General features: G+C 44.1%; 2 protein-coding genes and 1 pseudogene across 6 annotated transcripts in view; 2 read left to right on the top strand and 1 right to left on the bottom strand.

The window, feature by feature from the left end:
* Positions 1-3556: 3556 nt before the first annotated feature.
* On the top strand, positions 3557-6248 carry LOC139553032 (cyclin-dependent kinase 2-interacting protein-like; annotated as a pseudogene).
* Positions 6249-6425: 177 nt separating this feature from the next.
* Positions 6426-11875, bottom strand: LOC139553350 (uncharacterized). Of its 2 annotated transcripts, none has more exons than XM_071365586.1 (8): positions 10738-11875; positions 9639-10556; positions 9117-9359; positions 8823-8915; positions 8495-8644; positions 8144-8254; positions 7889-7982; positions 6426-7761 (listed from the first exon to the last, which is right to left on the bottom strand). In XM_071365586.1, the coding sequence occupies exons 1-8, from the start codon at positions 11575-11577 to the stop codon at positions 6881-6883; spliced, it is 3330 nt and encodes a 1109-aa protein (XP_071221687.1). In that variant the 5' UTR covers positions 11578-11875; the 3' UTR covers positions 6426-6880. The 2 variants fall into 2 exon arrangements, with proteins under 2 accessions (XP_071221687.1, XP_071221686.1); XM_071365585.1 differs by having other exon boundaries at positions 9639-10559; positions 10738-11728.
* Positions 11876-17232: 5357 nt separating this feature from the next.
* Positions 17233-26362, top strand: part of tecpr2 (tectonin beta-propeller repeat containing 2) — a 33489-nt gene continuing 24359 nt past the window's right edge. Inside the window, exons 1-11 of one of the 4 annotated variants that reach the window (XM_071365580.1) lie at positions 17233-17337; positions 20352-20597; positions 20778-20906; positions 21213-21344; positions 21494-21651; positions 21894-22200; positions 22710-22842; positions 23030-23506; positions 23759-24495; positions 24740-24923; positions 25172-25345. In XM_071365580.1, coding sequence (XP_071221681.1) covers positions 20376-20597; positions 20778-20906; positions 21213-21344; positions 21494-21651; positions 21894-22200; positions 22710-22842; positions 23030-23506; positions 23759-24495; positions 24740-24923; positions 25172-25345 — 2653 coding nt within the window. In that variant the 5' untranslated portion in view covers positions 17233-17337; positions 20352-20375. Of the gene's footprint in view, positions 17338-19061; positions 19238-20351; positions 20598-20777; positions 20907-21212; positions 21345-21493; positions 21652-21893; positions 22201-22709; positions 22843-23029; positions 23507-23758; positions 24496-24739; positions 24924-25171; positions 25346-26362 lie in introns of those variants that run through there. The other 3 variants (XM_071365583.1, XM_071365581.1, XM_071365579.1) reach the window with 3 other exon arrangements.

The raw sequence follows: 26362 nt of genomic DNA, 5'->3' as shown, positions 1-26362 counted from the left end.
GGCAATGAGCTCCGTCGGGTCTTTTTTAAAATGGCGGGTGGGGAAGCTGCTTTTTTCACTCGATCTGTCCAATTTATCAGCTTATCCCTCTAAAATGTAAATAAAAAACTAAAGAGTTTATATAATATGTCATTACATACCTATTTGAAAGTTTGTATCGAATTTGAATCGGGTTTTTAGGGCAGTGCTAAAGTGATCTTCAGAAGTAAACAGCAGCTTTTGAGAGTCATGATAGCTTGCAGTGATGGCGCAAAAAATGACTAGGTATCCCCCTTACCCTGTCCCTTTCTTGTTTTTAAAACGGCGAGAGAAGTGCTACAACAGGTGGAGAGAGGCTGTAAAACAGAATTAGTTGCTTTATGCGTGCTGTACGTTACGCCATGACACATCACGATGTAACGTATTACTATGTCAATCAATGCCTGAATAGAAACGTAGTTCACACCCCAGATTTTGATGTCAACAGTCCCATTTGTTTTCTTTGCAGCCTCGTTTGAATGTCGCGGTTGCACATGTAACAGTATAACTTTAGTACGTCCCCTCGCCCCGACACGGGCGCGAACCGAAGCGTCGTTACCCATTGCTCCACAAAAGCCGCGGCCCTTGCAGAGCAAGGGGAAACCCTACTTCAGGTCTCAGAGCAAGTGATGTAACCGATTGAAATGCTATTAGCGCGTACCCGCTAACTAGCTAGCCATTTCACATCCGTTACACACACATTTGTACGGAATGGGGTTGGCGTACGTTAGCCTGTCACGAAAAACTTAATTTCTGAATTTAACATGAGTTACTATATGTCTTCTTTTTGATAGAGAAAATAATAGAATTTTAAAAAAAGTAAAGTAAAAAATTGTATGATGTATTTGTGTGTTTGTTACTGACAATGTAAACCGACATCTACGAAATACAAGCCGAGTACTTACATTGAGTTAAAGTACAGGAGAGATAATTAGATGTTCCTCTTCTGACAATCCTCAGCAGTCGACGGATAGTGAACTTTCAGAAATTGAACGTAACAGAACAGGATGAACCTGGGCCGACAGGTGAAGTGAAGGCTTCCGAGCCTCACCTCAATGATCAGGAAAATGCCAGCGACGATTCTGGCCCAGTGGGAGTAACATTTTTGGCCAGTACCCTGTATATTGCCAAGTTGCTGTTAGGCTACTTGTGTATTATTTATTCCTTGTGGTATTTTTCTATTATTCAACATTTTCTCTCTCTCTGCATTGTTGGGAAGGGCCCGTAAATCAGAATTTAACTCTTACAGGCTGACCACACCGCTTGTGTTGCGTGCGCGAGCGTTGCAAAATACATTGAGAAATCGTGTAACACGGAACCCAAACCGGCTGCGTGCGTGCGCCGTCGTAGTGCATAAATCTATTTTGTCCCCCCACACCAAACGCGATCACGACACACAGGTTAAAATATCAAACCAACTTTGAACCAATTCTATTAATTTGGGGACAGGTCTAAAAGCATTAAACATTTATGGCAATTTAGCTAGTTAGCTTGCACTTGCTAGCTAATTTGTCCTATTTAGCTAGCTTGCTGTTGCTAGCTAATTTGTCCTGGGATATAAACATTGAGTTGTTATTTCACCTGAAATGCACAAGGTCCTCTACTCGGTCAATTAATCCACACATAAAACGGTCAACTGAATTGTTTCTAGTCATCTCTCTTACTTCCAGGCTTTTTCTTCTCTTGACTTTATATTGCGATTGGCAACTTTCATAAATTAGATGCATTACCGCCACTGACCTCGTTCGTCTTTCAGCCATCCACGTGGGTATAACCAATGAGGAGATGGCACGTGGGTACCTGCTTCTATAAACCAATAAGGAGATAGGAGAGGCAGGACTTGCAGCTCGATCTGCGTCAGAAATAGAACTGATTTATATTTTACACGCGTGAGCAGTGTGGGTGCAATAATTGAATAACATAGATTTCTAAATTTATTTTGACCTGAGCTGTGTTCGAATACCCAGACTATATACTGTTAGTTCATTTTAGTAAACGAATGGTATCCTTTCAGTTGAGCGTACTAGCGCTTCACCTGTCTACCGGAAGTTGATGGTAAAAAAAAACAGAAGTTGATGCTGTTGCAATGCAACCTCTTGTTAGCATGACAAATTACTAGCTAGACTTTGGGTGTGTTGCTAAATTCAATCTGGAGTGCCAGAGTGCGTTTCGCTCTTGGAGCGTTCAGAGTGCACACTGTATGCTCTGGCTGAGGAATAGGTTTGATCCGAACGTTCTGACCTCACAACTGCAGTCAAGCACCTAAGCTAACTTGCTAGCTACTTCCAGTCACAAATGAGAGAACACCTCACTCTGACCATTTTACTCACCCTAGCAGAGCTAGTTAGGCAGTTTTCATGTTATCCAGAGTGTTGGTGACTAACTGTGCTGCTGTCAACAATTTAATTACGCTTTTCTGCTAACGTATACTGACAATGGCCACATTCAACGGGTGTTGAGCGTTCGTAAATGAATCCCTTATTCTGCGCTCTGCCTCTGGCACAGTCAGACAAGTGTGCTCTGAAATCGTAGTAGATAGCCAGAGCGAATTTACAAACGAACCCGAACAACTATACCACTTAGCTAAGCTATGAATGACAGGGTTAGCCATAGTAGTATGGCGCCCCTGGAGCAAATTAGGGTTAAGTGCCTTACTCTTTAGTGCCTTGCAGTCGGATGCCAAGCAGTTGCCATATCAAGCGGTGATGCAGCCAAACAAGATGCTCTCAATGGTACAGCTGTAGAACCTTTTGAGGATCTGAGGGCTAATGCAAATATTTTCAACCTCTTGAGGTGGAAGAGGCTTTGTCGTGCCTTCTTTACGACTGTGCTGATGTGTGTGGACCATGTTAATTCCTTAGTGATGTGGACACCGAGGAACTTGAAGCTCTCGACCCACTCCGCTACATCCACGTCGATGTGGATGGGGGCGTGCTCGGCCCTTCGTTTCCTGTAGTCCAGGATCAGCTCCTTTGTATTGCTGACATTGAGGGAAAGGTTGTTGTCATGGCACCACACTGCCAGGTCACTGACCTCATACCTATAGGCTGTCTCATCGTTGTCGGTGATCAGGCGTCCCACATCGTGTCGTCAGCAAACCTAATGAGAGTGTTGGAGTCATGAGTGACCACGCAGTTGTTGGCCAAGTTTCAGGTGGCAAGTTTATGGTCATTTTGCACCAGTATGTAGGAGGGAGATTCCAACATGTGAGAAGAGGGCATGGGACAAAGGAGTGTGTAGGTTCAGTGGAATAAGTGTTTCAATTGTGGGGGTGGCCATATAGCTGGGGATCAGAAATGTCCTGTACGAGTGAGACAGTTTGAAGTTTCCAGGGATTCATGGGCCTATGTCAGGGCTGGACCGGTCATCGGAGGTAGCAGCAGACAGGTCCGGTGCTGCTGGAGGGTCCCCTAGTGCAGGGAGTCAGAGGCAGGCAGGGTAGCTGGCGACAGCTCGCCAAGTAGCTCTAGCTGGTGTTGATCTGGTGGCGGTGAGGAATAGGGTCTGATCTGCAACATAGGCTCACTACCGTGTGGCGATGCTGGGGAAACCCTCTCCCCGGCTCAGGCAGCCAATGCCGACTCCAGCAGCATCGCCACACGATAGTGAGCACCAGAAATGCACCATAAACCGGTGCTTGTAGCAGTTGAATTCCTATATCTGGCGGCTGGTCATCTGTTGCTGGGACTGGCTCCCTGAATAGGCCTCGTCTCGCCAGACTCTCAGTGCTTTCCTGAACAGACACTCTTTTGGTACATCTTTCCGTTCTAACTCTAGAATTTGCTCTTTCCCTCACAAAACAGACAATTCTTTCCACGTCATTGGCACTTTTATATTTGAAAACCCATCATTCAGCGTGACAGGTTCCGTTATTTCTTCTAAAGCCTGTGTGTAGTCCAGTCGCAATGAAGGCAATTTACCTTGTAGGTTGTTTGTCCCTGTTACATTTAACATTTACATTTAAGTCATTTAGCAGACGCTCTTATCCAGAGCGACTTACAAATTGGTGCATTCACCTAATGACATCCAGTGGAACAGCCACTTTACAATAGTGCATCTAAATCTTTTAAGGGGGGGGGGGGGGCAGAAGGATTGCTTTATCCTAGGTATTCCTTGAAGAGGTGGGGTTTCAGGTGTCTCCGGAAGGTGGTGATTGACTCCGCTGTCCTGGCGTCGTGAGGGAGTTTGTTCCACCATTGGGGTGCCAGGGCAGCGAACAGTTTTGACTGGGCTGAGCGGGAACTGTACTTCCTCAGTGGTAGGGAGGCGAGCAGGCCAGAGGTGGATGAACGCAGAGCCCTTGTTTGGGTGTAGGGCCTGATCAGAGCCTGAAGGTACTGAGGTGCCGTTCCCCTCACAGCTCCGTAGGCAAGCACCATGGTCTTGTAGCGGATGCGAGCTTCAACTCGCATCCGCTGTTAGTCGTACGGTTCACCACAAACACGGCATACATCAACATAATTTGATGGGGTTTTAATCAGCGGTTTCATGGCCATCCTCACACTCTGTTGCACCTACAACACTAATCTAGTGAGTCCCCCCAAGCAAGGCATTTGATTGGTTTGACGTGCTGCGAGTTGTCACTGATTTACACCGGGTTCCTACCCCTTTTTAGCATATTTTGTGCCATGGACTTCCCGTTTAGGAATGCCTGGTTCTCAATGAGGCTACTGATGAGCTAGCAAACTAGCTACTAGCTCAGGTCCAGCTTCAAATGACATCATTGACTAGAGGTAGCTAGCTACATCCAGAGCCATATATTTCTAAATATATGGCTCTGGCTATACATCAATAGAACCAAAATGATGTCAGCTGGTGAATAATTTGCTATGTTTTATTGCATCTTTTATCTATCTTAATATAAAATACTAATCTACTATCCATTATCTGGTTGTTAATAAACTACCACTTCCCATATATTTGGCCACACCAGACGCATACTAGTAGGCAGGCACACTCTTTGGCCAAACATAAAAATGTATTTCCCCCAGTACAAGGATCTGAGATGACCACTCCTGGTAGAAAGTCTCAAGTCTACAGTGACTGGAAGTGCAAGAAAAGTTTAAGACAATGTAGCTGACTGGCACAATCTGATTCTGAAATGGGACCGACTGAATGATGAAGGATCCACCATTGCAAATAAAATGGTCAATCTAGGGTTGAATAAAGAGTAAAAACCCATGTCTTGCTTGACAATAAATGGAATTGGGAGGAAAGTCATGCTAATGTTAAACGGCAATCTTCCTCATCACTTAAAAAAAAATCTGTTTACATAAAGAGATGGAAGTCATGATGGAGGATCAGGACACCTCTAATTCAGAGAATGCATTTGGAAACAGTAGTGAACTACAAGAGGAGTTGCTAAGTGTCATGGACAAAATGGTGAATCCATAATTTGTGCCATGATTGAACAGTATCAGACTGTGGAACAATCAGCCAAATCTTGATTAAGGATTGTTCCACCTTTCTCTCTGGCAACACTAACAATTGTAGCCTGATTCCAGATCTGTTCGTACTGTCTTGCCAACTTAATGTTAATTGTCACAACAAAAACGGATCTGAGACCAGTATACAATTGTGCTGTCAGTATAAAAAAAATGGAGAAGTTAGTTTAATCTGAGAAGGTGATCATCAACCTGGAGAAATTCCAATATGGAACAGGAAGACAAACTCCTTTGTTTCAGACCTGGCCTACATCACAGTTCGGTGAGACTTTCCATCAGTTTAAGATGGCTTGTGCTTCGAAAATACATGTAGGACCCAGAATACACATAATTCTGGAGTAAAAAACATCAATTGCTTTTTAGTTCAGGTGTAGGCTTACATTTTTTCCGGGAAACCGATCCCTGAGGTGTTTTTATTATGAATCATCTAGTGCCTTCAGAAAGTATTCATACCCCTTGACTTTAATCTATTTTGAATTCAGGCTGTAACACAACAAAATGTGGAATAAGTCAAGGGGTATGAATACTTTCTGAAGGCACGGTATGTTCCATGACAAGTAGGTTTTGTGAAATGTCACCATTTTAATTTCAGCTGAGGTCTCCTCCATGCTCTACGATGCCTACAAGCATGACCGGACTCTGAAGCGGGCCATTCTTCAGGAACTAGCTCACACAACAAATACAGACCTCTCAATGGTGCACCTCTCCTGCAGGCTGTATCAGCCGTACATAGACAACAGTGCAAAGCTACTGTTAGAGGGTCTTCTTTTAGAGACAGGGCATTGACCAATCTAACAAACATAAATTGAAAAATAAAACTCATATTTGAATGGGATTATATTCTGTGTATGGACTTGTAAGTACAGTAGCCATACTGTATGGATGTTACAAAGGAACTCATATGCACTGAATGAAGCACAGCAATGCTGCTGGTTTCAACTCTCCGTTAAATAAAATAATGACTTGTTCTCACATCCTTTATTAAGAGGAAAATGAGCTAAACTGTACAGTATATGAAATGGTTGTACTGCAACAATGAATCACAAATGAAACATGGAAATGAATAAAACCACAACTTTTACAATTTCTTTTAAAGTTTCCCCTCCATTGAATAAATGTCCCATGGTATTACAAACCTATTTTATGTTTGGAAAATGTTACACCCAAATATATAAAAAGTAATAAAATAGTGCAACTTTTTTTAAACTGCTTTTGATATTTATCTACATATAAACATATCACAAACAACTAAACACTTTTAAGGAAGGGCTATTAATTTGTCTAAATATGAAAACACCACATCGAAAATAATGTTTACAAATTCAAAAAGAACACTTGGAATACAATAAAATCCACCAGAAGTAAGAAATCAATATGGGTGAAGTTGAGGGGGTCGAATATGGAGAAACAACAAATCACTACTGTGTTTTCCCCTCAGCCTCAATACCAAGCAGGGCATGGACTGCTTCCAGAGGGACTCCTTCAGGGGCGCGGATGTGCATGGTGGTGCCGTCAGGTCCATTGACGATGACGATGCGCTCAGAGGCCATGTCGCCCTCCTGGCCCTCTGCTAGGTGCATGGTGAGCCCCTCGGTCTGGATGTAGATCTCTTGGCCTTCCTGGGTCTCCTGAACCACTACCTGGCCTCTGCTGGAGACAGCCTGGGTCAGGCCACTCTCCTGGACCAGGGTACGGTTGGGCTGATGCGGCTGAGTGCTACTACTCCTGGGCTGCTGATCTACTGGGACTGGGTCTGTGGCCAAGGCCTTCTCTAACTCTTTCATCTGATCTGCTATGTCAGTGGTGCTCAGGACCTCAGTTGGTTCTGTACCAGACACACCCTGACAAGTCTCCATGGCCTCTCCTCCCGCTGAGTCAACCGTCTCTGTCATGCTGTTGGATAAGTGATCCTGGATCAGTTCCATGGGTGTTACGTTCGTCTCTGGGTTAGATGAGACAACCTGTGGTTTGACAATAGCAGTCTGAGTGGCTTGAGGGCCCATGTCACAGGTGCTCAGGACCTCGGTTGGTTCCGTACCAGACGCACCCTGACCTGTCTCCATGGTCTCCTCTCCTCCTGCTGAGTCAATTGGCTCTGTCATGCTGTTGGATAAGTGATCCTGGATCAGTTCCATGGGTGTTACATTCGTCTCTGGGTTAGATGAGACAACCTGTGGTTTGACAATAGCAGTCTGAGTGGCTTGAGGGCCCGCGGGGCTCTTGGTGGGCGCCTGAGTTTGTGGTGAATTGTTCTTCATGCTTGTTGATGCAGTGTTCTCTACTTTGGCCTCACTGGATTCTGAGAGTATACAGGGAAATGAAAGCAGAAAAAAAATGTGTGATCTTCCTGATTTTTCTATGTTTTGGTTAGGACATATAGCAAATATCTATCCACAGGTTGTTAGTAGGTAAAATATACAACATACCTATTTTGGAAGTCTCAATGCCGTTCTGATGGATTTGAACACCAACCCGGTTTTCCATTTTAAATCTCTTCGTTGGAGGTAACATTTTAGAATTCTGGGGAAAAAAAGAAGAAGAAAAAAGAGACTTTCATCAACCTAAGAATTACCTTTACATTTTTCCATCTCATAACAATTCATTACTATGAAAAAAATATATAATTCCATAACAGCAAGAGTAGAGTTGAAGTGTGCAGTCTAAATTAAAATGGTGCTTACCTCCATGTAGCGGACATTCTTGGTTGCCATGTTGGTGACATTCTGCTGCGTTGGAGGGTTGAGGACTTTCAACCTGTTCACCTCATCGACGATGCCAAGAGATTTGGCAACCTAAGCAACAGGATGTACATTATGAACAATTTTACTCTGTACATTTTGTTTCCGAGACAGAATAAATGTGTTCAATGCATTTGAATACGTTTCAACTCCCAGTGTAGTGATACTAATAATGAGATGTCTGAATAGTATTTTATGCATGGAGGTTCTTTATTTGTAATCTGGCTATGACGTTATTAATTCCCCCCAAATGTATAGTTTTATTGAATTGAATAATATAGCTGTACTTCTTACATCTACATTGTGGACCTCCAAGGCCGTGTGGACACCCTGCTGAGGGTTACTGATATAGTCCTGGGCCATCTTCTTCACCTGGCTGTGGAGCTGCTCAAACTCCCGGTAGACATCCGAAAACTGGGCTTTGGGTTGCCGCCCTTTCTCCACCTGAGGGTTAATGGAATACAATTATTCAGTAAACAACAAACTACAACTGTGTCTTATTCTATATGTGCCTGTTGCTAAAAATATATGATAAAGTGCATTCAAACATTGTGTAGCAAAAACAATATTGTGTAAATTGGCGTGCAACCGTTTGTTCAGGTGGTTAGCGTGGTGACCTTACCTTCATCAAGAGGAACTCCCAGACAGTCATGACCTTAGCCAGACGAGGGAGCACAGTCTCCATCAGTTCTTCATTATCACACTCGTGTGTCACCTAGCAAGGGAACAAGTGACATAAACAGTCAAACAACTTATGGTGTTCAGAGATTCATGTTATACTCACAGCATTGCTAAATACTCATGTGTTTTGCATTATAACAACTACATTTTGTTTGTATTTGTTTTTAACTTCATGTAGAAACATTTCTAGCAGCAACCGTTTGTTGAAAGTGTTCTGACTCCTAATTTGATGTACCTCTTTCAGTCGTGCTTTCCTTCTCTGGGCCTGCTGCTCCACACTGGCTACTCCCCCTCCTAGCTTTGGGGGTCGGCCCCGTCGCCCCCGTCTCACTGCTGGGTGTGCTGCCACCGTCGGCAGGCCTTTGGTAGGTGGTCTGCCCCGTCCTCTGGGCCTCCCTGGTCCCCGAGCCTGGACCACTACCTGGCCCACTGCCTGTCTGGTAGAAGCTGCTACTCCTTGGGCTGCCGTGGTATCCACCTGTGAAGGTACAATACGTAAAAACATTATGGACTGGTTTCCCAGACACAGATTAAGCCTAGTCATGGGCTAAAAAGCTAGTTCAACAGAGATTCTCCATTGTGGTTGATTTTTTTGTCCCGGACAAGGTTTAATCTGTGTCTGGAAAACCAGCACTATAACAGACAGACATCACCATAATATTAGCTTTCGGCTAAATTAGCTGCAGGTTGTCAACATTCCAATGGTATTCGTTTGTCAACATTTGATTATACACAAGGTAACTTTCTAGCGACTTACTTTTTGTTGAGTGGTTGACGTTGCAGCAGCTGTTTTCTCTGTGGCATCACTTTTCTCAGGACCTGATGTATTTTTAACACTGTAGGCATTACTCTCTTCAGTCGGCTTCTTATGTTCGGCCCCAGCGCCTGCTCTCTTACCAGGGCTGTCCGTTTTAGGGGTCCCTTCAGGAGGGGACTTCAGTTCACCGTGAGAGGGATTCAGCCTGTAGTGTCTGGACAGACCTCCATGGCCTATGTAAGCTTTATCGCACGTTTCACATTGAAAGGCCTTCCGCTTGTGACTGTAACTCATAGATGCTGCTCCCTTTTTACTATCCTCGCCATCCTCATCTTCCTCCACACTGATCTCAGAGTAATCATCAGAATCTGACTGATGGCCCTCGGCCAAATCCTCTGTCTTGATGAACTTATAGTCCTTCACCTTGTACTTGGGCGGTCTGGACACCCTCCCGGAACGGGTTTTGATATTCGGTGCCTTCTTCACTCTGGCTTTGACCCTTTTAACTTTTTCCACTGTGGAGGCTGGGACAGAGACAGACGTGGTGGCAGGTTTAACTGCTGTGCCGTTGACCGGGGCCTTACCAGAAGGCTGCTGGACTGGGGTCTGAACAGGTATGGGCAGTTTGTGCACAATGGGAACCAGGCTGCCAACCACGGGGGTTGAGCTCTGCAGAAGCAGCTGAATGGGAGGGTCTCCAGGGTTCTGCTGTAGGAAGTACTGTTGCTGTCCAACCATGGGTGTGATGTGGATGATCTGGGGACTGCTGCTCACACTGCCATTTGTAGACACTTTGACCTGCTGGCCTTGACTCATCAAAGCCAAGTTCTTCTGTTGGGGGATTGAAATGGTAGCCTGCGTAGGTCCTTTCACCTCCTGCTTTCCAGAAGGCATCTGGACTTGGATTCTGATGGTTTCCTGCTGGTAAAATATAAACAATAATAACATCTGGATAGTAGATTTCATAGCATCGGATTAAAGTGCTATGATCAAATGTTAGCTTTTCAAACACAGAATTAGACAATTGAGCATATTAAATATCAGTGAAATTTGCATGTGCAATAATTTAATAGAAGAAACTAATCCAAAAAGTTGTTACCTTTTTCGGGACCAGGCGCGTACCATTGTGGGACTGAAGTGCCACTTGTTTCGCGACCTTCTTCAGCTGCTGTGATGCATTCTGCATAGTGACCAGTGGATGTGGGCTTCCTACTGTAATCTCTGAAGCTGCAACAGTCGTGAACAAGCCAGTTGTGGGGTCCAGAGTGGTCACAACCTGCTCCGATTCCTTGGGTGTCTGGGCCATGGATTGCTGAGATTTGATCACTTGCTCTAGCACTTGTTGCAGCTCATTGGGAGCCAGTGCTGTACTTGGAATAGTATACTGTGTCTGTGATGAAGTAGTAGGGAGTGTTTTGATTACTTGATTTTGTTCAAACAGGCGAACAGCCTCACTCTCTGTCACTGTGACAAGCTGCTGTTTGGCCAACTGCTCCACTAGCTGTTGCTGCTCCTCTGCAGTCAGACCTGATCCCTCAACAAAACTACCGTCTGGTTGCACATAAATAATGGTGGTTCCAGGTGCGAGAGCGTTTACAAAGTCAGCACTGACTGTAGAATACTCTGCACCATTTGCAATACCTGAAGTCTCAACAATAGACGTTATGTTTTGTTCAGGTTGTTGTTCATTTCCATCAGTTTGGCTGACAACCACTTGGGAGTCCTTTGCAACGAATGTCTCCTCTTTTGTGCAGCTTTGCAGAAAATCTGTCAAGCCCTGCGCTTCAATACATTTCTCGCCGACTTGGTTCTGATTTTCCAATTCTGTAGAGGTTTCATTTTCTGGCAATCCAGAAACACATTGAACTTGATATATTGTACCATGATCTGCCCCTGTTGTTGTACTTGACACATCGCTCTCATCCTCGTTGTCCGCCATTTTGACTGTTGTAGCTAGCAGGCTAGCTAGCTAGCTAGATATTCATGTGCAATCCCCGAAACAATCGATAGATTAGGTAACTTGAATTTCGATAAAAAAAATTATAACCCAATGAGTTTGTAATAAAAACGACACAAAGGTTACTGCAATTGTAAAAAAAATAATATATATGTTGAGGATACTGTGAAACGATGCAATCATTAAACGCTACAGAAGGTAGCTAACGGCAAAGACAGACGTGAGCAGAGTGGCTGCTGGCTAGAATTTTTTCTCTCCAGCGTGTGTCATTTCCGTAGCCAGTAATTTTCTTCTTCGGTGGGGTTTATCGGCAGTTGGCATCCAACGTTGTGGTGCATTACCGCCACCTACTGTAGTTGAGTGTGGGCCAGAGACTGACAAACTAAATCCTACCCGCCAACCTCTTAAAAAAAGATAACAACATATTTGAGGCTGTATCTAATGACGTTCAACTCAGTATGCTTTGAAATTCATTTCCTGTATCCCCTTCTCCCTCATACTGGAACTCAGCCTCTCTCTTTCCCTCTCATACTGCCCACACAGTATCAGTACATGCTCCACTGTTTCTGTTTCCTGGCAATAACACACTTTCCTGTCTGATGATTTCCTATCACATGAAATGCTTACTTACAAGCCCTTAACCAACAATGCCAGTTTAAAGAAAAATACACTAAAAAAGTAAGATAATTAATAATTAAAAATAAATAATTAAAGAGCAGCAGTAAATAACAATAGCGGGGCTATATACAGGGGGTACCGGTACAGAGTCAATGTGCGGGGGCACCGGTGTCGAGGTAATTGAGGTAATATGTACATGTTAGAGTTATTCAAGTGACTATGCATAGATAATAACAGAGAGTAGCAGCAGCATAGAAGAGGGGGGGCAATGCAAATAGTCTGGGTAGCCATTTGATTAGATGTTCAGGAGTCTTATGGCTTGGGGATAGAAGTTGTTTAGAAGCCTCTTGGACCTAGACTTGGCGCTCCGGTACCGCTTGCCGTGCGGTAGCAGAGAGAACAGTCTATGACTAGGGTGGCTGGAGTCTTTGACAAATTTTCGGTGCTTCCTCTGACACCGCCTGGTATAGAGGTCCTGGATGGCAGGAAGCTTGGCCCCGGTGATGTACTGGGCCGTACGCACTACCCTCTGTAGTGCCTTGCGGTCGGAGGCCGAGCAGCTGCCATTCCAGGCAGTGATGCAACCCGTTAAGATACTCTCGATGGTGCAGCTGTAAAACCTTTTGAGGATCTGAGGTCCCATGCCAAATCTTTTCAGTCTCCTGAGGGGGAATAGTTTTTGTTGTGCCCTCTTCACGACTGTCTTGGTGTGCTTGGACCATATTAGTTTGTTGGTGATGTAGACACCAAGGAACTTGAAGCTCTCAACCTGCTCCACTACAGCCCCGTCAATGAGAATGGGGGCGTGCTCGGTCCTCATTTTCCTATAGTTCACAATCATCTCCTGTGTCTTGATCGTGTTGAGGGAGTGGTTGTTGTCCTTGCACCACACGGTCAGGTCTCTGACCTCCTCCCTATAAGCTGTCTCATCGTTGTCGGTGATCAGGCCTACCACTGTTGTGTCATCAGCAAACTTTTTTTATTTATTTAATCTTTATTAATGATGGTGTTGGAGTCGTGCCTGGCCGTGCAGTCATAAGTGAACAGGGAGTACAGGGAGGGGACTGAGCACACACCCCTGAGGGGCCCCCGTGTTGAGGATCAGCGTGGCGGATGTGTTGTTACCTACCCTTACCACCTGGGGGCGGCCCATCAGGAAGTCCAGGATCCAGTTGCAGAGCGAGGTGTTTAGTCCCAGGGTCCTTAGCTTAGTGGTGAGCTTTGAGGGCACTATGGTGTTGAACGCTGAGCTGTAGTCAATGAATAGCATTCTCACATAGGTGTTCCTTTTGTCCAGGTGGGAAAGGGCAGTGTGGAGTGCAATAGAGATTGCATCATCTGTAGATCTGTTGGGGCGATATGCAAATTGGGTGGTCTGCACCATCACTGTCCATATCAGGCTTTTTGCATTTGCCTTGCTCATTGAAACTACAACATCCACATCCCCACTACTAAGTGCTTGTTTAGCCAGTACATCAGCTGCCTAGTTCTCCTCCACCCCCACATGGGCTGGGACCCAAGTAAATCTTGTCTGAATACCCATCTGTCTAACTCTGCCATGGGTTTGTAGTACATCATACAGCAGGTCTTGTCTGCTACGTGAGCTAAAGGACAGCAGACTCATCAACACTGCACATGAGTCAGAGCAAATAACTACATCTGGTCACTTTAGGAGACCATCTATGCCATAGATTCTATGGTCATTCCACAAAGTTTATAAACTCAGAGGCTTAACATCGCGAGATTTTCTGGGAACGCATGCGAAACAGACCAAGCAGATCAGGCTGGGGTTTGGGTTTTGAAAAGTCAATGAGAGAAGTGGAAAATTCTTCCTGAATTTATTTTATCTAAATCTAAAAGCACAAACTAGAATCGAGGCAATGTTATTACTCTAACCTCATAAAAGTGATAAACGGACACGTTGGAATTTTTGTCAAGAAAAACTTTTTATCGAATGAGTGCGTGAGACAAGATTGAGTGATTCTGCGCATGCACTTAGCTAGCCAACGTCGCCATGACATTGTCTACAAGCGTTATCTGGAGAAGCAGTTTCTTCCCATCTTCATACTGCACTGTCTTTGGTTTTTCTGTATGGAGCGCCGTTTGGGTCTTTGTCTATGGAACGCCGTTTGGGTCTTTGCGTGTCAAAAAAGATACGTTAAATAAGATAATTCTATTATAGAAAATACAATTTGAATTAAAAACAGGTTCAGCCCCTGGTTCGACCGTTATCTACCAGAGTTACTCCATCTCAAGAATTGCATTTGGTGAAAGGCTCGGCACATGCATACTCAGGTTGACTGGCTCTCATTCAGGCAAATTAGAAATAAGTGCACTCAAGTGCACTACTTTAAGGAGCAGTTCTCTCTCTGTGGGTCTAGCCCCAATAAGTTCTGGAAAACGGTTAAAGACCTGGAGAATAAACCCTCCTCCTCACAGCTGCCCATGTCCCTTAAAGTTGATGATGTGGTTGTTACTGACAAGAAGCACATGGCTGACCTCTTTAATCACCACTTCATTAAGTCAGGATTCCTATTTGACTCAGCCATGCCTTCTTGCACGTCCAACATTTCCTCATTTCCCTCTCCTTCTAATGCGACTATCCCCGATGCTTCTCCCTCTTTTTCCCCTGCCCGAAACAAAGTTGATTCCTGCAGGCAGTCACTGAGTCCGAGGTGCTAAAGGAGCTCCTGAAACTAGACCGCAAAAAAACATCTGGGTCAGATAATTTAGACCCTTTCTTCTTTAAGGTTGCTGCCCCTATCATCGCCTGAGCTTTTTATGTCTCTATTTTGGTTTGGTCAGGGTGTGATTTGGGTGGGCATTCTATGTTCATTTTCTATGTTTTGTATTTCTTTGTGTTTGGCCGGGTGTGGTTCTCAATCAGAGGCAGCTGTCTATCATTGTCTCTGATTGAGAACCATACTTAGGTAGCTTTTTCCCACATGGTTTTTGTGGGTAGTTGTTTTCTGTTTTGTGTTTGCACCAGACAGAACTGTTTTGTTCTACTTTGTTATTTTGTTTCAGTGTTCAGGTTTAATAAATTATCATGAACACGTACCACGCTGCACCTTGGTCCACTCCTTCTTCATCAGACGAGCGTTACATCGCCAAGCCTATCTCCGACCTTTTTAACCTGTCTCTCCTTTCTGGGGAGGTTCCCATTGCTTGGAAGGCAGCCACGGTTAGTCCTTTATTAAAAGGGGGAGATCAAGCTGATCCTAATTGTTATAGGCCTGGTACTATTTGGCCTGTTTATCAAAAGTGTTGGAAAAACTGATCAATAATCAACTGACTGGCTTTCTTGATGTCTGTAGTATTCTCTCTGGTATGCAATCTGGTTTCCGATCTGGTTATGGATGTGTCACTGCAACCTTAAAGGTCCTCAATGACGTCACCATTGCCCTTGATTCTAGGAAATGTTGTGCTGCTATTTTTATTGACTTGGCCAAAGCTTTTGATACGGTAGACAATTCCATTCTTGTGGGCCGGCTAAGGAGTATTGGTGTCTCTGAGGGGTCTTTGGCCTGGTTTGCTAACTACCTTTCTCAAAGAGTGCAGTGTATAAAGTCAGAAAATCTGCTGTCTCAGCCACTGCCTGTCACCAAGAGAGTACCCCAAGGGTCAATCCTAGGCCCCGCGCTCTTCTCAATTTACATCAACAACATAGCTCAGGCAGTAAGAAGCTCTCTCATCCATTTATATGCAGATGATACAGTCTTATACTCAGCTGGCCCCTCCCCGGATTGTGTTACATGCTCTACAATAGAGCTTTCTTAGTGTCCAACTAGCTATCTCTACCCTTAACCTTGTTCTGAACACCTCCAAAACAAAGGTCATGTGGTTTGGTAAGAAGAATGCCCCTCTCCCCACAGGTAGGAGTAGTCACCTCATACAAGTACTTGTGAGTATGGCTAAATGGAACACTGTCCTTCTCTCAGCACATATCAAAGCTGCAGGCTAAAGTTAAATCTAGACTTGGTTTCCTCTTATCGTAATAACTCCTCTTTCACCTGAGCTGCCAAACTAACCCTAAATTCCACAATAGTGGAATTTGCGTTTCACTTTCAAAAGAAAAGTCCATCTTTGAAAGTGATGCAGACGGTTAATTGGTGGAATCATGCCATATTTAGACTAAATAATGTTAAACAAGGTTGGAGTGTTGGAATGTGGAGTTATGAACTGGGGTATCAGTCTACTCGGTGACACCCACAGAACACAATTGTTAAGAGTTTACGCAAATATTAGCGTCATAGCTCTTATTGCTGGACTTTGACTGTGGGAAATCACCTCCCCTGTCAGCATATTGTGCGTATTGACATTCATATTGCACTGTACAGCCTGACCTAAGGATTGGGTATCAATGCAATGGGGTATCAGCCTACTCAGTACCCAAGTGCTTTTTCCCCAAAGTCCTCCTCAAGAGTTATCAGGCTCCAAAACATCCACATTGTATTGTTTTTCCTCTGGAATAGTGTTCCATATACATAGTAGGTTGACTGGTACAATAAATGTGTCTCAATTCACAATGGTTTCAGAGTCCTGCAATAAGAGCTACGATGCTAATCTTCTCTGGGTGTCACTAAGTAGACTGATACCTCATGTCATTGATCCACAATCCATAGGTAAGGCTGTACAGTGAAATAAGTATGCCCCCAATGCAATTTTAAAGTTTAATAGTTCCAGTGGGATTTCAACAGATTTAACAAATTATTGTCTTTTGTTGGATTTATATAAGAACATTCCAACCTCGTTTAGCATGATCTATTCCATTATGGTATTATTCAACTTTTTGTATTAATTTGCATCACTTTCTTTTAGACTTTTATTTTAAAGGCGAACCGCAAATTCCACTAATATGGCTAATCCTTATTGTGGCTAGCTTCGCATAGGTGGGTCCGACCACCATTTATCAAATAAGAACTGTTTTATAAATTAGGGGTATTTTAGATGATGACACCCAGCTAGATAGTTAGCTAGCTAAATATAGCTACTGAAACTGATTATATCGTTTTGCTGTGCTTTTGGGGAAGAACATTGTTTGCATCCATCAGCTAGCTAGCTTGTTCATGACCAGCTGTCCAGAGCTCGGGAAGTGTTCCTGCAGTCGTCTGGCAGCGGCAGGTGCGGGAAACAAAACTTGACCAGCATCATAGCATAAGTATCGGTGAATCGTGGTGACATGTGAAATACGAGTGACAGTGTAATCAATCTGTAATAACTACGTAAAAATGTATGAACATGTTAAATTATTATGTGACGTGCAGTCATAATCAGGTCCCGATTGGTCAACAAGCTTATTTGACGCGTCAAATAGTGTTATTTGATGTGTATCTTTTTGATACGAAAAGACCCAAACGGCGTTCGATATTTCTGTGTATTTGTTTGCAAAAATCTACTCATAAGTGCATTTCATGCATTGAAATATGCTCAGCAATGCTAGAGGTGGTGTACTGTAGGCATAGATTTCAACTTATTATGAGTTAACAGCTAAAAACCTGGGCAACCAGAGGAATTGACACCAACCTTAGAGCTAGATAGAAGGCTTGTGCTCAAAAGCCAGTTTTAGCATGGGCAGCGTCATTGAGGACTTTCACCATTTTGAAGTAGTCAACTGGGTGGGACATGGTTTAAGGAAGCGTCACGTAATTTCATCCAGGTCACAAGGACGGATCACCAAATTAATTATACTCATGAGGATTTTTAAAATGTTCTTCGTGAGGATACATTCCACAACTGCAAGTGGCAGTAAATCGCAAACACGGGCTTTATACCTGTACAAACAGGCAGTGTGCACCCTTACAGTTATTTTGCCAACTCATAGAAGTAGTAGAAGAAGAAAATTGACTACTTCAAAATGGGAATCCCTAAAAACACGTCACTTCAATACAAGTGCCTTTTCGTTGCACGATAGAAGACAATTTTCACTAACCGTAACCGAATTCGCCTAACCTGTTACGAAAAAGTCATAACTGTACAGAAGTGGTGTGTTTTTATGGAATCTCACGTAAAAATGGATATGGGCGACAATGGCGCTGCCCATGCTCTCACGGACGCCATAATGGGACAGCTACAAATAATATGATAATTGTGAATAGTCAGATTAATATAATAGTTAGATTTAAACGTTTACATGCTTTGCAAGAAAAATGATTTCCCTAATAACCCTGTTTACATGGACACATCTGAAATCAGGCTACCTGTGGGACTTTGATAAATGCTGAAAATCGTAAATCAAAATAAAATGTCCAACATTCTGAGTTCGGACATATAACGCTTGTATGTGATTTATTTATTTTTTTACTTCAAACGCATACGTTCAGTTTTTCCGAACTCACTTCACTCGCGCAAAAGAAAGAAGCTCGCGCTGCTTGTGCTAGAACATGCGAAGATACTCCGCTATAACTGTACAAATCCTAATAATTCGAAAAATTCGAAAGCAAGCATATGCTTACTTCGATTTTTACCTTACACCGATTAACATAAGCGGAGTAAGATGTTTCCATGACTACTGCCATAATCAGTTTAATATCGAATTATTAGCGTGCATGTAAACGTACAAGGCGATGTGTATCTAACGTTAAGTCTATGGATCCAACACATCTTTGCTTCACGTATTCTATTGAAATTCAACAATTTCCCCTTGCACATACACATAGGATGCTGTTCACAGACTGTGTCCATGAATACACAAATATTGGTAATAATAAAGGTGCCGTTGACACAACAACAGAGAAAATAAACAATATTGATAAACCTGTCAATAAACTTCTCATCTGGCACAGCAGGCAGCAGTCATGCATAATTGTGTTTTCCCGCGAGACAAGGAAGTGGTGTGGTGGGGTTTGTTGACGTTCATACTCCATAGCTCGAGACGGAAACATCTGCATGATAAGAGATGTTCTCGAATAATAATTCATAGAAGTGTGCGACAGCAATGTCGTCAGCTCTCTCTTTTATACATGATTTTAGCGTAACGTATTTGTCATCTATATGATAATAGGATATAGGGACATAATCGAATGTAAGTCTGTGTAAACAAGTCTTGTATTTTGTTTTTTGTAGCTAGCTAACGTTAGCTAGCCTAGCTAACGTTAGCTAGCTAGCTTGTCATGTCTGAAACGTCAACATTTCTGAAACTGCTGTTGGCCTGGTTGTGCCTTAGTCCAAGATCGTTAGCTACCCAATATGTTCGATTTCATACGATTTCATCTTGGACCTCCAAGTAATGTCACTGTATCTAGTTACTATAGTTAGCTAGCTAGTTAGGGCCACTTTGGAGAGATATTTGGTAAGGTTAGTTTCAGTTGATGTGGAGTTAGCGCTAACTGTGTATGTGCTAGTTAGAAGTAGAAGCAAGGTGTGAAAATTGGAGGATAACCATTGAGGATAACCTCACAGTAGCAACTAGCTAGGTACCTACCTTGCCTGGTCCCACACTGTATTTACCGTAGCCAAATATTCTATAATCATTGTATGCCATACATGTCGGCAGGTAGCCTATTTCTTTAATTATTTTATTTATTTAACCAGGTAGGCCAGTTGAGAACAGGTTCTCATTTACAACTGCGACCTGGCCAAGATGAATCAAAGCAGTGCGACAAAAAACAACAACACAGAGTTACACATGAGATAAACAAAAGTACAGTCAATAACACAATAGAAAAATCTATATACAGTGTGTGCAAATGGAGTAAGGAGGTAAGGCAATAAATAGGCCATAGTAGCGAAGTAATTATAATTTAGCAAATTAACACTGAAGTGATAGATGTGCAGATGATGATGTGCAAGTAGAAATACAGGTGTGCAAAAAAGTAAATCAAAACAATATGTGGATGAGGTAGGTAGTTGGATAGGCTATTTACAGCTGCAGGGATTGGTAAGATGCTCAGATAGCTAGTGGTTAGAGCGTTGGACTAGTAACCGAAAGGTTGCAAGATCGAATACCTGAGCTGACAAGGTAAAAATCTGTCGTTCTGCCCCTGAACAAGGCAGTTAACCCACTGTTCCTAGGCCATCATTGAAAATAAGAATTTGTTCTTAACTGACTTGCTTAGTTAAATAAAGGTGAAAAAGGTGTCTATCATTCATGTGTTCCCATGTTTATGATTGCCATGCCTTCTTTTCCTATTCCACAGAGAGCAGAACATTGCCTGTCCACCATGGCAGCCCAAACCCCTCCACAGAGCGCCTTAAGGGAGTTCTGTCCCCTGTACTACCTGCTCAATGCAATACCTGCCAAGGTTCAGAAAGGCTTCCGCTCTGTAGTGGTCTACCTGACTGCCCTGGACACCAACAGCGATTACATTGCTGTGGGGAGCAGTATTGGGATGCTCTACCTGTACTGCAGGCGGGTCTGCCAGATGAACAAGTATAACATAGAAGTGAGTATGCCACTGTCTCATGCATTGCTTATTTTATTAAATTATTTTGCACTTTTACCCAAAACCAAATTTGATAACAAACATCCATTTATTATTGATTCTATGAACCACATTCTTTTCTCCCCAATAAGTAAGTTTGTCATTATGTTTAACTGTTAACATGTTACTGTATCTTCTCAGGGGAAATCCGAAGCTATCACAACAGTGAAGCTGCTCAGTTGTTTTGATGACTTGGTGGCAGTGGGCACAGCGTCTGGTCGGGTTGCACTCTTTCAACTGGTGTCTCAACTTCCAGGCAGGAATAAACAGGTATGCCAACCAACCAATCAACTGATCTGTTGATACGAGTAAAAATAGTGTCATGTTTTGAGCTTTTTTCTTGTTGTTGTATTTTATTCCCTTTTAAAATGGAAAGGTGCAAGCTTAGCACATGCACTGCTCCAGCCTTTAGTGTGTGTGTGTGTGTCTGTGTGTATATCGGAGGGGTTCGAGAGGGAAAAAAGCACAAGACAAATTTCCATCTCATATGGATTAAAGTATATCTTATCATATTATGTGCTTAGTAAATGTATCCCTTTGTGTAGCGAAACACTGAGGTCTCTCTCTTTTCTGTAGCTAAGGCGATTCGATGTGGTCGGTTTGCATAAAAGCACAGTCACTGCTTTGGCCTGGAGTGCCAATGGAATGAAGCTTTTCTCTGGTGATGACAAAGGAAAGGTTGTGTACTCTGCTGTTGATTTGGATCAGGTATAGCAACTTTAATTCTTTCAGTTATGTGCTGTTTGTTTTCTAACCATCTTCTCTCACATATTTGTTGTACCCTTATACACTCAGGGTGTATGTAACCCAGTATTGTGGTTGGAGCTTTGACCTGTGTTGTATGGTCATATCCTTAGGGTGTGTGTAACCCAGTGCTGCTGTTTGAGGAGCCCTCAGCCATAGTCCAGCTGGAGTACAGTCAGAAAGTCTTGCTCATCTCCTCTCATCAGAGATCCTTGCTCTTCTACACCCAGGAGCAGGCCCTGCAGCAGCTGGGCACCAAGCCTAGGAAGAGGTAACCTACATGTTGTACTTATTCATTAAAAGTACCACAACTTCTACATCAGTGACTTGTCAGCAACAAATCAAGTATGTCCCCTTCAGACAATTTATTGAGACATTTACATTTTCTCAGCTGAGCATCTTCATATTTTTCTGATGTATTAAACCAGAGAGTAATAGATGGTGCAACAATCTAAGCTATGAAGCTATGTGTATATCTTATATATGTCTCTTGCATTATTCTTTTCCTCAAAGCAATGGGAAGTTTGGTGCGTGCTTCCAGCCAGGCCTGTGTAAGCAGAGTGGCCTGCTGGTCTATGCAGCGAGGCCTGGCCTTAGGTTGTGGCGGACGGACGTGCGAGGACTGGTGGAGGACACGCGGGTCCTGAAGCCTCTGTTCAACCAGCAGGTGCCCCAGTTTGAGCTGTTCCCCAGGCCAGCCCCCACAGGGGGTTATCGGCCCCAGGAGAGGCAGCTGGGCCTGGTGAGCTGCTTCCTCAGAGAGGGCTGGGTCCTCAGCTGGAACGAATACAGTGTCTACGTGTTGGACTGCCTCAACCAGGTAAAGATGTCCTCAGGCAGGAATGGATACTAAACTAATAATACATGTATTTTATTTAGCGCTTGTTACAATGTTTTGTGAGAGAGTAATAGCGAGAGGTGGTTAGAAGTGGATCAGTTGAGACTGCAAAGAATGTAGTAATTTAAGCCATCTTAAATTGGATTGCCTCAACCACAAGGTAATCAAGTGTGAATTGCATGTGTTACAAATTATATATTGATGGAGAATAATGAAAGATAGTCAGATAAGTGAATCAGCTTAGAGAATACAGGTACCGGTAATTGAAGCCATCTTTGTGTCCTGTCAGAGTGTTTCTTCTTTCTAAAGGTCGCACACATCGAATGTGGATCTCCCGTTGACGTCTGACTGCTGACATTTTCGTGCGATTCTACATTTAAAATAGTTTTTCACTCGGTTCGCAAGTACTCTCGGCAGGCAAACGCTATTGGTGTGTTCGAGTCCTTGCGGGAAGTCGATCTGTCAATGTTATTTTGTCTTTGACTTTCAAGGTGATCATCGGTGCACTGGAAAGCTGCGGGGACATTGTCTCTGTATCATGTACTGAAAATGAGATCTTCATCTTGAAAGGAGATCGAGACATCGTTCGCATCTCCAATACTCCCGAGGGCCTGGCTTCCAACAGTAAGATGTCATATTGTATTTTGTTTGCTTGAATACATTGAAACCACTTTGGACTACAGTTCAAACCAACCAGATGGTGGAAAGAGAGACAATCACGATCTACAGATAACTTTCTTTAGTCCTTTAATTTCTTTTATCTCTATAGTCATTCCCTGAAAAGTCTTCTCTTAACCTTCTTCCCGTCCAGTTTCTGAGTTGTCCCTCCGTCTGACCTCTCCCCTGACCACTCCCACCATCCTGCTCCCGCCCACCGGCTCCGTGGAGACAGCCCAGCCTATCAGGACCATGGCCATCATCACAGAGCACGGGGAGAGGCTGGTGGATGAGGAGGTGGAAGAGGTAGAGGAAGTGCTAGAGCAGGACCAGCTGAGTGACAACCCCGAGGCGGGGGAGGCCGTAGCCCTGGTGGAGAGGCCTGAGGTGGGGGAGCGACTGAGCCACCAGAGAGGGGCCAGTGTAGGGGGCACCAGTGAGTCTCGTAGCCGCAGCAGCTCCATCACGTCCTGGGATAGCGTTCTGGGCACGATGCTCTCCACCCCCACCACCACGGAGCAGTCGGACCTCTCCTCCAGCCGCTACAGTGCCATCAACCAGGAGGATTTCCAGCAGGAGCTGGTGGTCAAGGCCATCAAAGTCAAGAAGAAGGCAAAGAGGAGGAGACAAGGTGAGTGGCAGTAGTGACCAATTTGGTAATGCTCTGATTTTCAACAAAGGGCCAAGAAAACTTTGAGGTCTAGTGTTCTTTGCTCTGGTTGATCACAAAATGTTCCAAAATGGCTCCAAGTAGCGTTTTAATATCTTTAAAAAAGTTCATTGCTTGTCTTATAACTTACCTTTTCCATATGAGTCTGGATTCAATACATTAATGTTGAAACTTAAATTCTGCTATGTTCTCTCTCTCTTTTTCTCTCTACAGAAAGTGGAAACCGCATCTGTGAGCAGCACAACAGCTGGTCCGAGAGCATTTGCAGTCAGGATGGAGGAGGGGGCAGCGACGGGGGGGCCAGCACCCCTATGAGTGAGCCCCCATCCGCCTCCGACCACACCAGTCTCATGTACAGCAGTCTGGACCTACAGAGCAGGAGCAGTGGATCCCCAGACCAGGAGGGATCCATCAGTGGAGGTTCCCCAGAACTAAATACCTCTGGAGCTCAGAGCCAGGGTGGTGGCCAGGGACAGGACCCTCAGACTCAACCCCCTGGGACTCAGCCTCCTTCCTGCCCCGCGTCCCTGCCTTTCCAGGACATGGAGTGTCAGTCCTACCCAGAGAACGGCAACGGCCCCTCGGCCACGAACAAACAGGGAGAGGCCCCTACCCCAGATGTAGACCTTCTACTGGAGTGCACCTTTGCCTACATGCAGACCTCAGAGGACCAGGGCCCCATTGAGGAGCAGGAGGATGACTTCCTGAGCCCCCTCATTGGACCGGATGACTCTGAGGACAAGGACGACCCGCAGCATCTGGAGCCTCCTAGCTGTGCTGATCAGATGTGTTATTCCCGGGAGCCTGAGCAGTGCCCCTCCAGTGACGAAGAGGACATCTATGCTGCCCAGGGAGTCCCGTACTCAGCCTCCAGTGTCAGCCTTGGAGACGGCCTCAACGCTCTCAACCTCCAGGGCTCCAACATCGGCCAGCAGGACCAAGACAAGACAGTAATAAAACACACAACATGTGTGATGTTTCGGCTTCCTTCCTCAGTGTGTGTGCTGCTACAGTACATTGCATGCAGTTTCATTCTGACACTATATGACTAGTAGTGTCACATCAAAATAGAAGCATTGACTCATTTGATTGTTGTTACACGGTTGGATAGTTTTCACCATAGAATGTTATTCATCACCAATACCAACAGTTCTGTCCCTGGTTGAACCCTCTCTCCTCTCGTCTCCTCTGTAGTTAGCAGAGAGCTGGATGGGCTACACAGGGCCAGGCTGTGGCATCCTGAACTTGGTGGTGACTGACCGATACATCTGGTGCCTGGACTTTAAAGGAGGCCTGTACTGCAGTGCTCTCCCAGATGGGGGGCTGAGCTGGCAGAAGTTTGAGGAGAACGTGCAGCAGGTGGCACTGTCACCTTCAGGTGAGGATGTTTAAAATATGATAATTTAGCACCAGACGCTTTTATTCACAGTAACTCTGTCTATTATGCGTTATAGATAGAAGGTACTGTGGTACCTGGTCTACATCGTTGTTGCCTCTATTTGAGATGAGCATTCAATGTGTTGGTACTTTTGGGAGTTGGTAAGTTCATTACCCAAGATTTCTCCTTTGGATGTAAATACTAGTGGTTTGTCATGGCTGTTACATTGAAGTCTGATTTCATTCCAGGGTCCCTGCTATGGAAGGTGGAACAGAAGACCATGACAGCGTATGCATGTGGTAAAGTCACCATCAAAGGCAAGAGGCACTGGTACAAAGCCCTGGAGGATTCTGCCTTTGTGGCGCTTAGTGAAGACACAGCCTGGATCATCCATACCAGCGGAGACCTCTACCTGCAGACAGGTGAGATAGTTAACCACAGGGAAGGAGTTTGTGACTATACTCATGAGTCTTGTTCTTCTTTACTATCTGCTTTAAGAATAAGATCACTTTATTGGTCAAACCACATTACAGGGTTCATCTGAAATTTGACTTCCTCTTTTAACCCAAGCCCTTCGAAAGAGAAACATACATGTTTTTGGAGAGGTGCGGGGAGCTACCATGCTGGGCGCCCAGGGGGTTACAACGGCAGGCAATGGCATCTAGGGTTTGATACCAGAAACCCTTCAGTTGCCAGCTCAACTCCCAACAGACTTTTTCAATCGAAACCGAGATTCGAACTTGCAACCCTCCGCTTGCTGTCTTGCCTCTCTAACCGCTGTGCTACCTGACACCCCCTTGCTCATTCCGCTATGGAGTAGAGATGAAGAGATCTGCCACTACATTTAGCAAATTCATTGCTGCATAGAAAAGGTGCTCACAGGAAGTTTCTATAATATGTTTTTTTGTGACAAACCATTTTACTTTATTTTAAATGTAAGATTTGTTCATGTAAGCTATTTGGACTATTCAGTTCACTCCTCCATTTGAAACAAGACTTCAGGGTTTCAGCAGCAGGTGGCCTCAGGGCATTAAGAATATTACATCATGACCCTGTTTATTGGCAGTCTCAAGCCGGCAAATAAATTCCTGAAATTAACCAATCGGCCATTAGATGGAGCTGTTTAGGCTCCATAATAAATAGTATCATCAGTCACTGGCTAAATTAGTTTAGAAGTAATCATAGTGCTCTATAGATGCCATATTTGGGATGAGAATAATGAAGACGAATAAATCCCAAACATTACAAAATAATATCTGTCCCTTGTATTATGATGGCTTGTGAACAACACCGCTAACCTTGCTGGTCAAGACAAGTAATATTAATTCCCTGGTTGTGTAAGGATGTCAGTTGTACATGAAGCATGACTCTAGCAGCTGTTCTGACACATCCAGAGCCAACAGACACAGAGGCCTGTTCATGAAATTACATGCTGTGTA

Source organism: Salvelinus alpinus, chromosome 25 (genome assembly GCF_045679555.1).
Source record: "Salvelinus alpinus chromosome 25, SLU_Salpinus.1, whole genome shotgun sequence".
Classification (NCBI taxonomy): domain Eukaryota; kingdom Metazoa; phylum Chordata; class Actinopteri; order Salmoniformes; family Salmonidae; genus Salvelinus; species Salvelinus alpinus.
Note: the sequence above shows the minus strand (reverse complement) of the source record. Positions and strands in the feature narration are given on the sequence as shown.

Excerpts from the sequence above, each read along its gene's own strand:
- LOC139553350 (XM_071365585.1), bottom strand. The coding sequence starts at position 11,577 with ATGGCGGACAACGAGGATGAGAGCGATGTGTCAAGTACAACAACAGGG. Across the intron at positions 10,560-10,737 it reads CGCGCCTGGTCCCGAAAAAG|CAGGAAACCATCAGAATCCA; the intron begins GTAACAACTTTT and ends ATATTTTACCAG. Across the intron at positions 8,645-8,822 it reads GGGAGTTCCTCTTGATGAAG|GTGGAGAAAGGGCGGCAACC; the intron begins GTAAGGTCACCA and ends ATTAACCCTCAG.